Source organism: Falco cherrug, chromosome 10 (genome assembly GCF_023634085.1).
Source record: "Falco cherrug isolate bFalChe1 chromosome 10, bFalChe1.pri, whole genome shotgun sequence".
In the NCBI taxonomy this organism is placed as follows: domain Eukaryota; kingdom Metazoa; phylum Chordata; class Aves; order Falconiformes; family Falconidae; genus Falco; species Falco cherrug.
Window position 1 is genome coordinate 29,762,034 of NC_073706.1, and position 12,905 is coordinate 29,774,938.

General features: G+C 40.9%; 1 protein-coding gene across 2 annotated transcripts; it reads left to right on the plus strand.

Annotated features, from left to right (window-relative positions):
• Nucleotides 1-1,187: 1,187 nt before the first annotated feature.
• TMEM41B (transmembrane protein 41B) lies at nucleotides 1,188-12,905 on the plus strand. Of its 2 annotated transcripts, none has more exons than XM_055721571.1 (7): nucleotides 1,188-1,381; nucleotides 2,752-2,869; nucleotides 4,009-4,137; nucleotides 5,883-5,976; nucleotides 6,862-6,966; nucleotides 8,897-9,035; nucleotides 9,907-12,905. In XM_055721571.1, exons 1-7 carry the CDS (start codon nucleotides 1,300-1,302, stop codon nucleotides 10,074-10,076), a joined length of 837 nt encoding a protein of 278 aa, XP_055577546.1. In that variant the 5' UTR covers nucleotides 1,188-1,299; the 3' UTR covers nucleotides 10,077-12,905. The 2 variants fall into 2 exon arrangements, with proteins under 2 accessions (XP_055577546.1, XP_027666214.1); XM_027810413.2 differs by lacking the exon at nucleotides 1,188-1,381 and adding an exon at nucleotides 2,647-2,665.

Sequence of the window (12,905 nt, forward strand, 5' to 3'; positions counted from 1 at the left end):
GCATATCAGACTATTTAGATCGTAAATGAATCATCAACATCCTGTAGACACACTCTAACACAAGTGGTTTTTGTACAGTGCAGCAATAAAGCAACGCTTTTCAGGGGTCTGCTGTGTGCTGAACTGCATTTTCCTCGCTGCTTTATAAAGATCTGTGACCTCAGGAAATGCAATCTGTAAAATTCCACCGCTAAAAAAATACTTGTTTGTTGTATCCTGTACAAGCAAATTTAAAAGATATGTTTAGTCATGGTATAGTTAGCTGCAGACAAGAGTACACAGATAAATTGAGCTGAAGCTAAATCTTAGAAGGGCATCCAGCTTTGGTGAGAGCTTCCTTTTTCTAGAAAAAGGCCCTGAAAAAAAAAAGGCTGAAGATTTTTAAGTAGATACAGCTGGAGAAGGGGAGGCGGTGACACACCACCTCCCCCGGCCAGCAAGCCTGCCCAGCAGCTTTCGCAAGGCGCGCAGCCCGCGGGCTGCAACGCTCCCGCGGGCGGGGCGAGGGGAAAGGCCGAGGTGTCCGGCTGCCAAGGGACTGCGTGGAGAAGGTGCTGCGAGGTCAGATGCGGCTCGAATGCCAAGGAATCTGTGAGCCCTGGGACATGACGCTCCCGCATTGCTGAGGGATCTCAGCCCGCCTTACTGACAGGAAGGGAAACCAAGAAAATCCTGAGACAGCTAGGAGTTTTCTTTCTTCCCCGGGAAAAGAAAAGCAATCTAGCTCATTCCGCACAGCACGTGGAAGCCTTCTTCTCGAAAGTGAGGAACACTTGCGAGGGAGGGGGCTCGAAAACCCTGAAAACCTAGTTAAAAATTACGTAAGATTCCCACGGCCCCTCAGCCGAGGGAAGGCGAGCGGCAGACACACCTCACCCGGCGGCCTGCAGGCACCACGGCATCTACTGCCAGCGCAGGAGGCCGAGCTGCGGCGCCGGAGACCCCCGCACCGCATTCACGCCTATTGCGCGCTCTACCGTACAGACCCACACGGACGTTCCCAAAAGGCAGAATTACCGTATTTACTATCGCTACCCCACCACCGCATTTCGCGACGTGGAGCCCAACACGTGCTCCCGTATTTCACGGCGCAGGAGCGCCAGCCCGTAGTTACCCCTACACTAGCGGCGCTCCGGTGAAGCGCATGCGCCGCGCGGCGTCGGGGGCGGGAGCGCGACCGCGACCCGGTGGGGTGAGGAGGAGCGGCCGGGCCCGCCTCCTTCCCGCGGCTCTCGGTGCCGGCGAGGCCTGCCCCGGCCTGGATTCGCCGGCCGGCGGGCCCCGGGGTAGCGCGGAGCCATGGCGCAGCGGCGTGCGGCGGAGCGCGGGCCTTGCCGGGCGGCGGCGGAGAGCGCCAGGCACCAGCGGCAGCTTCTAGAAGGTGCCGAGGGCTGGGGCGGCGGGGGCCCCCCGGGGCTGGGGGGCGGTGCGGGGGGAGCGGGGCCCGGCAGCCCCCCGGCAGCCCCCCGCCGCGGGGCCGGAGTGGGCAGCAGCTCGTCCCCCGCTCATGAGCAAACACGCGGGGGCTCCTCCTGTGTGTGTTGTCCCACCGCCGGCAGGGCTGGAGCACAGAAAGTGGAAGCGGCAGCAGGGGCAGTTCGCTGTGTTTCCCTTCTTCGTCCTCTTAAGTTATTGGTTTTGCTTTTCTTTTTTTTTTTATGTTTTTTTTTTTTTCTGGAGAAGATGTCACTAAAATACTCGCCGGTGGGGCATTCACGCTTGTAACTGCTACGTAGATGCCGCCCTCGGCCTGAGCAGAGCCAGCGCCCACCTGTGGTGTCACGGTGCCCTGGGAGGGACAAGCGTTAAAGCGAGGGCAGCTGGGTGCCCGTCCCGTCCCGGGGGTGCCCGTCCCGCCGCCTGTCACCGCAGCGAGGTGGCCGGTGCCCGGGGTGCCGGTGCCCGGGGCGCCCCGGTGCCGGGTGCTGTAAGGGTGCACGCACTGGCGCCCCAGTGCGGGTGCGGAGCTGGTGCTGTTTATCTCGCCGTTTAAAATTCTTTGTGCGTGTGGCTGCATTTGTGCTGACCAGTGTGTTGCGTGTGTATGGTCACCTCGGTAAAAATCTGAAGAAGAGGGCTAAAATGTAATTGTGTCCCTTAATGTACTCCCATTGCTTCCTTTACAGAAAGTAAAGGCTACTAAAAACTTGTATGTCCAAGTGAAGTCATTTTATATGAGTGCAAAAGATACGTAATTCCCAAGTCTGAAAACTGTCATCTTTATACCCCCAACTAGCGTGTGTCTCCCTGTGTTTTCTCCTGTTGTGTCTCGCCTAACTGGCTAGTGCCTGTGCCTGCTTCTCTTTTTTAAGAGGAAATAAAAATAAAAACCTGTTTATGAGCACGTTTCAAAGTTGCATTGCACGTACTGAAGGTTTAACTGCAACTTAAATCTCTAGTTGACCGAACTGGCAAAACGTTTCTGGCAAAAAGGAAAAACTGTGTGTGGCTCGCTTTGGTTTGGTCCATTTTTCTCTTTACAAATGTAATTGAGGCTTAAATTATTACAGATCATAAAAGTTGACTTCTGTGGGATGCTTGCCAGGAACTTCAGGTTTGCTTGAAAGCTTTCAGGAAATGTGAGCAATGTATTGTGTATGTTATTGAAAGCATCGGTGGGAAGATTGTGTCTGCAGAGAGCTTACCTTAATGTTTCCTTAAAAGTGTAAGTTTGAAATCTGTTGTAAGATGTGAGGCTTTTCATTGTTGTTTTGGTTTGTGGTTTTTAACTTTGTTTTTGTTTCATTTCAGGGAAAGCTCAGGCAGAAGGTGGATCAGCACGGACATCACTTCTTATTTTAGTGTCCATCTTCTTATCAGCTGCTTTCCTTATGTTTCTGGTATATAAAAATTTCCCACAACTTAGTGAGTAAGTATGTTAAGAAAGATTGATTAATTTGCTTTTTGATATCAAATAGTAGAGGAGCCTACATGGGGTTAAGTGATTTTTAAACTGATGTGAGTTAATTATAGACATAATGTTATTTTTCTAAAAAGGGAATTTGAATTTATAACCTAGAATGTCAGGATACAGTTAATACTGAAATACTAACCAGTAGGAGCTGTGTAAACAGAGTTGTGCTTGACCTAGGGTTCCTGTTGCACAGTTGAGATACTGTGTTTTGAAAAGTTACCCCCTGTCACATGAGCAATGGTAACTCGCTATGCTCTTACTCTTATGTTGAGAGCCAAAACATGCTTGGCTAGGCCTAGGTTTACTTTAAAATTCGTTGTGCACTGGTATAACTGGAGGCTGTCATCAAAAGGGGACATCCCTCTTTCTTCATACCTAAGCCTTGCTTTCCCTTTATCTCCTAGAAAAAAACACCACCTAGAGTTGCATCTATTACTCGTGTTGGAAAGGTAGATAGTTTGACAAGATGGAAGCCTGCTTTGTCTGACAATTTGCTTTTTTTCTTTTAGTAGTTAATTTTCTCTCTGATTAACTTGCATAACAAGTTCAGTTTGCAACAGTCCAATCACTAAGTCTGATACAGAGGAAGAGAGGACACTCAACTGTGCTGCCCAGGGTTGCACCAGGTTAAGGTGTGACATGACATTCTGCTCTTAAAGCTCTGTTTGTTTGTGAGTTAAAGCTCTGCCGCTCTTGCTGCACTTGAAATGTTATGACCCTGGCGTTGGGGCAGTTACAGTTGGTTTTGGCTGAAATGTTGACTGTTGTTCAGTTGCCAAGGTTTGGTTTGAGTAAATACTTCCTTTTGATCAGTACTTGGTAAGAAAAAAAGCAATCCTAGAAATTAAGCAGATTATTGCAATGAAAAAAAAAAGTTTGCAAATATCTAAAATTGAGGATTTTCTAATACAAAACACTGTAAATATTAAGCGTTATCTGAGAACATTATCAATGATAATTGTGGTTTGTTTGCTGATGTAGTTTAGTGATATACTGTATCTAATTATCTATATATTCAGTAAGTAATTTCATTGTACTGTTCGATTATATTTACCACCATTCCTGCCTTTTTTTTTTTTTTTTTTTTTTCCCAGAGGAGAAAGAGAATGTATAAAGGTTCCTAGAGATATGGATGATGCGAAGGCATTGGGAAAAGTCCTGTCCAAATATAAGGACACATTTTATGTTCAAGTGTTAGTGGCTTATTTTGCCACATATGTTTTGTATCCTTTTTTTGATGTAAAGGGCAGTTTTTATGGAGTCCGTATTTCTCTGGAGAAGAATTGGAAAATATAAACATATAAAGTCTTGATCGTGGGTAAAGAAGGCTAACATACCTAGGCATGTTTATAAATAGACACAAATATTAAAAAAATCTTTTAACTTAGAAACATTTCTTATGTGTTTCATTATGCTTTTTGGGCTGTAAAAAGGGCTTGAGTAGGAGATTGTTGCATGCACTTATAGTAGTAAATGCTACTGGAGATAGGTATGCAGCTTCACCTTGACTGTGTCTGTTAGGAACAATATTTTTAGCTTTAATATTAGATGTGGTCTCATTTTAGTGTTGTGCTAACTTTTTAAATTGCCAACTAAATTGCCAGTTAGTTGATTCTAGAGGAAGACTGAGGCTGCTGCACTGCTCTTCCTTGAGACATTCAAAAGTGCCATATAAGGGTAATTTACAGAATATTTTACAGCATTTTTGAAGGAAAGTGTTTTGAGCCTTCTTTCATCTCTATAGTGCCCACATATGTAAAACAAATCTCTATTTCCCTTTAGGGAGTGCTAAATTTCTGAAGTACTTTCTACCGAAGGAGACACAAAGGCTACCTGTGTTCTCCGTTAACTTCTTTTTCCCCGAGTGCTGCATATATTAATCATTAAACACAGTCTTAACTGGAACACTTAACTAAAGGTTAATAACTTAAAAGCTGTATAAGAGGTCTGTTTCATGGTTTCATGCAGGAGGCTTTCATAACTCGGAGAAAAATTCATTCTGAATGTGCCATTAGTAATTATCCTCTAGCGCCTTCTTTTTAAGTGTAGTTCACGAACAATAGATTTATGAAGAAAATTAAAATGTTAGTTTATATACTAACAAGAAGTAGAACAGAATTGGCTGTTTATTGAACTACCGTAGCAGCTGATGCGATGACATTTACTGTCTCAGCAGTAGGCTGTGATCAGTTGACAAATATGTTACAATTACCTCAGAACCTTGACACTTGCTCAGAAAAAGCTGTACTGGCTGTAATGGACTTACGGAAGATAAATTGGCTTTTTGATATTCCAGTCAATTCAACTCGGACAAAATAGTGTGCGGATTTTTTTTGCTTTATAAGATTTCTGTCCAAAGTGGGCAATACATCATAGTCTCAAGTATGCCTAGCAAGCCTTAAGCTCAACAGCTTGTTTGCCTATACTGCAGAAACTTAATTTTTTGCCTTTTGGAAAAATTTTGACTTAAATTAGAGATCATGTATCCTATGTATCTAGTGATTGCACTGTGCTCGTTTGTAAGGAAGTAGTAGTTGCCTTCATATATGTCAGTCTTCCATGAAACTCACAGTAGTTATGGGCTTGGACAGTTCTGTGAACCTAGCAGGGAGAGTATCTGACATCTGCGTATCTCCAGTCAGCAATGTAAAATCAGAAATATGTGTTCCTTTAATGTCACAATAAATCCCCAGTGTCAATTGTAGCACAGGTAAGGAGGAAAAAAACCCTACAGCTTTTATTATTTAGTGACTTAATTTTGTACGTGTAATGAAGAGTCTACCTCTTGTTTATCTGGGCTTCTTGTGCTACTCTGCAAATTTATTTTGAAGTAAAGCTCTTTAGAGGCTATGCCTGTTTAAATTCATACTTTTTCAAATTGTAATATGTGTCATGACTGCTTATAAAATTAAGGATTGGGTATCTTTAAAAAAAAAATACCGTTTTTTCTTGACTAAGATGCATCCAGCTTGCAAACATTTGCAATTCCTGGGTCTATATTTCTCAGTATCCTGTCAGGGTTTCTTTATCCCTTTCCACTGGCCTTATTTCTTGTTTGTCTGGTAAGTATGGAAAATAGTGTTTGAAGGCACATATTTCTATCTATTTGGAATGCAACCAAGCATCTGAGCAGCTTGCTGTTTGAAATGTTCAGAGTCTGAGCAAAACAGGTATACTTCAGTTTCTGGGGAATGACTGAGTTCTCATTCAGCTCGCTTGTGAGAATGGCGTTACCCACAAAATTTGCTGTAGCATTGGGTGATGATCTAAAAGGCTAAAACTGTCTTTAAGTTTTCTTAATAATGGAGGCATCTGAGTGTGAATCAGCCAGTTTCCTTTGATTTAAATATTCTAGGAACACTGGAACCTGATCGTAATTTCAGAATATGATTACTGCATTTTTATTACCACACTGCAAAACACATCTGTTTTTAGATGGCTTAAATACTCAAGAAGCTTAATTTAAGATACGAAATGTCTATTATTGAGAAGCTTCAGAAACTGTCATGTACAAAAGATGCAGTCATAATGAGCTTTAGTACATACGAATGAGATAATTGAGTAGGTATGGAGGACCAGATTGATGCATTTTCACATCTGAATCTCTTTGATGCCATTGTGCCTCTTAGTTGCAAAGCTTTCACTGTTCAAAATTGTAAAACTGTGGAATCGCTCAATATTAACTGAAAAGTGATCAACATCGTCTACTTTGAATGTTAAGATTGATCTAAATGCCTTGGAAATGAAGGAACTGTCTTGGGTCAACAGTGTTCTTAGGGAATATGTACATACTGCTGAAGAGCCCTCCAGGCTCAATGGAGGGCCACGTACAAGCAGGCTCTGTGCAGCCAGTGTAGTTAATAAGGATATAAGGCTAAGATTAGTTAGTGTTTCTGCTCATTTGTTCTTTCTTTTCTTTTCTTTTTTTTTTTTCTCTTTTTCCCCAGTGCTCAGGACTTGGAGCTTCATTTTGCTATATGCTTTCATACCTAGTGGGACGTCCTGTTGTATACAGATACTTAACAGAAAAAGCAGTAAAATGGTCAGAACAGGTAAAGTTTCTGGAGATGCTGAAATTTATGATAGAAGATGTGTAGTGGAATAGCATGGAAAGATCGAGGGTATCATGCTCATATATATCTATTTACAGAGAAAGGATTCTGACTTCTTTCTGACACTGTAGGTACTTTCTCTGAGTGTTTTTAAACAGTGGGGAGTATTCCTGATTTTATGGTATTTTCTGTGAGGAAGTTGTTTTTACCCAAGATGAGCTTGCAACTGATAACCCCTTGGTTTAGCTAATGTCAATAGGAAATCTCTCTGGTTTCAATTTAAAGTAATAGCTCTCTAAGACTCAGAACTAATGAAAGCTGGGTTTGTGTTTTTTATAGGGGAAGAAAACCTGTAGCTATATGATTTCAAAAACTTAATTTGAAGATGTTATTGTGGGTGGAGCATTTAGAAACTTTCTCTTACAGTATCTAGTAACATTAGTTTCAGCAAGTGTTATATGTCAGATGAAGTTAAAAACTTTGCAATACAAAATCATAGTGTGATTAGTATTTGACCTCAGGCCTCTTGCTCTGATACTCAAAAACAAGGTCAAACTTTTTTTTTTTGCAAGTGTGAAGCACAACTTCCTACTGTACTCTGCTCACGATTTGAGGAATGTAAACATATTTTAAACTTGTTCCTCATTAGATAAGATATGGAGCTGTGTATGCATGATTGACCTTATTAAATAGTGTAGTAGCGTTTTGACTCTTTACCCAAGTTAATCTTAATACACAATATAATCTTGAGGCTATTCTCTGAGTACCAAATGGTTACTATTTCCATATTCCACAGAAATGGATGTGATTTAAAATTGTGATTGCACGTGTGGTTCATATCTCACTGTTTCCAGGTTAATTGGGCTAGGTCATGATTGCATTTTGAGGGCTAAGACATTTTACATGGAGGATTAATCAATGTTTAAGGGTTTGCCCTTCACTAAGATTAAGAAAACCCCACACTGGTACTACTGAACGGTAGCAGGACTTTAGTGTTGCAGTTAAAGCTAAATTTGTGGGGAAGAAGAGGGTTGTGACTGGGGTGAGTTGCTGCATGAGATTTCAGATGGAATTGCAATCAGACCAGGTTTGATTTCAACTGTTTGGGGCCAGGTGGATCATGTTTAGGCTTAGGCTTAGTGAAGGTCTGCCAGGATAGGCCTGAGGTGGTGGATGCTTTGCTATCCTTGTAACTTGATTTGAGGTTAGAGTTCTTGTTTGAAAGGGCTAAAGCCAGGCTGAGAGGAGGAGAGGCTTTGCTGTAATACTAATGTAAAGAGCTGGGCTAGTCTTGAGAATAGAATTAAGACTGGAAATAAAGTTGGGGCTATTGTGGTTTTTCCTGGGTAAATGTTAATGCTAGGCATTCTAGTGTATGGGTAGCCAGGTTTTGCAGCTGTGCTGGCAGTAGCCACCAGGTGAGCTTCAGAGCCATGACCTGGCCCAGTTTCCAAGTGAGGAACACAGTTGCGTTTCAAGTTTGACCCTGAATTAGGATGGAATGGGTTGAGCAGCAGACTTCATTGCTAGCTCCTGCAAAAGCTTTAGGAATAGCATGACGAGCTGGCTGTGTTGGTTGGGCTGCTGTTAGACAGAGGTTGCTGCACTGAAGTTAGGGTCAGGCTGCTGCTGTGCCTGATGGCTTGTTTGCTGTGTAAGTTGGCTGATTCAGAGCACCGTCACCATGCTGTACCGCAGACTGGTATTTCCAGACCAGCTTTGGTGCTGTTTAGCAGGTGATTCAGGGATGACTCAAGGAAGAGTCACTAGTTGTTTAACTGCTTTTTTATGTTTGCAACTTGTAAATTTCTACAGAAATGCACACCACCCCCACCCACAACAAAGCTCTCATAGTAAAATCATTGTGTGTTTTCGAGGCAGGGATTATTTTTTTTTTTTTACTGAATTTGTTTTGCTTTTGTTTTGGCAGGTTGAACGACACAGAGAACACCTCATTAACTACATAATATTTTTGAGAATAACACCTTTTCTTCCCAATTGGTTTATCAATATAACATCTCCTGTAATTAACGTGCCATTGAAAGTATTTTTCATTGGCACTTTTCTAGGTAAGGATTGCGGCTAGTGCACCGCAGGTTGGGGGCAGCGAGGGGGGCTGGTACTGGCCACTCTCTGGGGGCGCTGCTCGGCGGAGGTCGCCGCCTGCTGGGCAGCGGAGAGATTGCACAAGGGTACTAGTTGTGTACTTGATGTGTAGAGTTTGAGCATCGAAAGATTTTAGTAGTCAGGACTGTTCAGGATGAGAGGCAATGAGGCCAGGCTTAATTACATGCTGAAGAAAACGTACGTTATATGAACACTTGGTTCATATCGCTTATGTATTATAACTTTTTGTTCAACTCCATGACTGTAATACTGCTGTGTACTTCTATAAGCTCCTGTTTTGAGCTCAGCATAGTTGTGTGAGGATGTAATGTGACTTTGATCTGGAGGATTGTTTTTCCCCTTCCCACTCCATTTTGTTCATCGTAATGTATCTTCGTAGGAGTGAATTAGTAATTTAACTATTGTAGTGCTAATCACTTTAGTTTTGTAATTGACATATTTTTTGCAAATACTTTTCAATCCAGTTAGGAAATAATCTATATTTTTTTCTTATGAATTAAATAAAATCGATTTGTAGAGACAACTTAAAATCTTCAGATTCTGTAAAGAGCAAAGATTATTTTCTTAGTCTTCTATGTTTGCTTTGGTGTTAAAAATATTAAAAATGGCATTAAACCACTTGTTTTGATAAGGGGCTTTGCCTTTGAGTTTTCTATTTATACCCCTTTTTATTAAAAAAAAGTACAAGGTTACAGTGTCTGAAAATTTTGGTGTTAAAAGTTGGATGACTAATTCATGAATACTTTTTTTTCTGCTCTAACAAACTTGATTTTTCTTCCTTTGTCCTCCTACCCTTCTAATTCCCTGCTCCAGGTGTGGCGCCACCGTCTTTTGTAGCCATTAAGGCAGGAACAACGCTGTACCAACTTACGACAGCAGGGGAAGCTGTTTCCTGGAACTCTGTTTTTGTTCTCATGATTCTAGCCATCCTCTCCATCCTACCAGCTGTCTTTCAGAAGAAACTGAAACAGAAGTTTGAATAAGGATCAAACTGGACCAGAATTGCCCATACTTCATCTCAGGATCAGCACTTCTGATATTTGTATATTTGCTTTTCTATGGGATCTTAAGCAATTAAAGGGGAGGCTTGTAATTGATAAGAATGTCTTTAAATGAACATGTGGCCTAAAATTGAAGGAACTGTGTTAAGAAATGTACTGCTTATAGTTTTGAAACCAAACCGTCAGTGTTTTACTTTGGGAGGGTATGTGTATGGCCCTCAATATGAGAGAAGTGAAAACACAGATGTAACATTTTGCTCTGATTATATGCAGAGCAAAAGTTGTAATGTAGACATAAACTACAGATAATGCTTTCTAAAACTTGCAGGAAAACCCCTGTAATTATTCAGTCCGGTTTTGTAGCATTCTCTATAGGCTTTCATGTGATCTGGTCTGAGTACATTTCTCATCAATATTTCTCTCTCTCTCTTTTTTTTTTTTTTTCTCTTTCCCCTTTGGGAGTTCCAAAACAATAGCATAATATAATAACGGTGCTCACTCAGAAACAAAAGTTTTTTGCAGTACTTTAGCTACAATGATATTCTCATCCAGATTGTTTACTTCTATTTATTAGTGCTGTGTGGAATTAAATACTTGAACCTACATCTGCTTTACTAACTGGATTAACAAAGGCAGTGTGTCACATCATTCCCACTTTGTCCTCTGTGAAGTTTTTATTCTGGGAGAGAGTATAGAAAGGGAGAGAGCAGGTTAGAATTTTTATTGTGGCTGGCTGGTAATTTTGCAGTTAGAATTTTAATTTTTTAATGTTGATTCTTTTGCCAATATTTCACTTGCATAGATTTATCCTGCCAATTTAAGAAAATTATTGTGTGGTTATATAAAACTTCCACTTCTCACATGATTTAAAAATGTTTAATTTTAAGCAGTGTAATATTACCATTTTTCAAGCAATATGTAAAGAGTATAAAATTTCCCATTGCAGCTTGATTAGCTAGAAGAAATGTCAGGTGCACAAGTTGGTGCAGCTCTTATTAAAGAGCTGACTCCAAATAATGTTCAAAGCATCATATAACAGAAGGCTCTTGTGTCAGTGTATCTAAAATTGGAAGGATGATTCCATTTGTTAGGTAAGTCAGTAACTGGCAATGGGCAATGAGCTGTGGTTCACTTTTGAGTAGAAGTACGTATATTCATTCATTAAGGTATATAATACCTCCCCTTGTATGCTTATAAATGTTGTAGTTTGTTGTATTGTCAGTGGAATCCCATAAAATGAGGCCCTGATCAGCAAGGAACTGGGGTGCACATTTAAATTTTATCCTCCTGAAACCCATGCTGCTTATATGCTTTAAGTTGGCGCCCCTGAAGTATCTTGCTGAAATGGGAGTCAACACCCTAGCATATGCTCCAATTCAAGGGTTTATTTGTCCGTCTGCTCGTGTTAACTCATCGTATGATATATCATTGAGATGTAAGAGAACAGTTCCATAAATGTGATAATATGAAAGGTACTGGTACCTTTAAAGGGTTTTGTTCCTTTTGTGACATATGTTAATTGACTCCTTTATTTCATCACAGTATTACATGTAAATATATAGTAAATATAATTGATACACTATTTGTCTTTTATTTAAATCTGAGCTGCACAGTAAATGGTATTTTTTACATAGGTAAAGGGATTCATATCACTTCGGTTTGCAAGTTTGTTGTAAGATCATTTAGCTTCAGCAATTGTTATTTAGAATTTACTCTAAAAGTGTACTTGATTGGCATTTAAAACTGAACAGTGATTACTTTTATTGCTGCGGCTCTCATCTCAGAGGTCATCGTCTACCCAGGGGATTTATTCCATAGTAAACTTGGGTGTGAATTTAGTTGTTGGGAGCAAGTGTCCCCTGGACTATGGAGTTTGAAGTTGCTGTAGATCCAGCCTACTTTTCTGCATAGTTAATTTTTCATGCAGATGAACTCGCACAATAAATTACCTACTACTTATTGTCCAGTGGCTTTTCTCAAAATTTGTGTCAATTTCTGGTCAACAGATACTGTTGAAAAATCCCTTCCATGCTATATAAAGCCAATATTTTGGTGGAACGTTGACACTAAAGAAAGAATTGAACTATGTTTCAGTTTAATGTGAAGCGTGCTATCGCTTGACATTTTCAGAGGTGTATTTCACTGTGTTGGTGAGATCAGAATATGTTACTGAAACTGTTGTGTTTCAGCCATAGACTGTGTTCCCGTCACAGCGGCTAAAAGCCCAAGACCTTAAAAAGGTTGAAAATAAGGTTCTTTTCCTTCTGCACCATAGCATTTTTTTTAACCTGTACCTTCTGTGTTTATCTTCAGCTGCCAACGGCCTCAGGCAGTTTCCTACCCCATGAGGACTACTTCTGAGGGTTGTGAAGAGTGAGGCAGGCCTTGTGAAAAAGGCACAAAAGCACTGTGCTGTGGGATACTGTACTAGCCTACTCTTTCCTTTAGGGAATCCAACAATCGATCCAAGAGGTAGCTGTAACACTTTGACAGGCTACCATGAAACAGCCTGGGAAATCAAGAAGATGTAGCTTGGTTTCTTAACCGCAAGGAATTTTGAGCTGTTAGGTGACCTGTTCATCTTTTGTAATCTTGTGATACCTGCATGACATCATTACTAAATGTCTCTTGCTGTTTGTTAGTAAAGCTGTTATATAAAAAATGAAACATTGTATTTTTGAGTATAATGATCACGCTGAACTTTGCACTAAGCTTCATTTTTTATTAACCTGTTTAAAAGGGATGAGTTCTTAAGTGGTATTTTTAATGACCGATTAAAAGTTCAATGGAGCTGCTAACAGCTGTAGATGA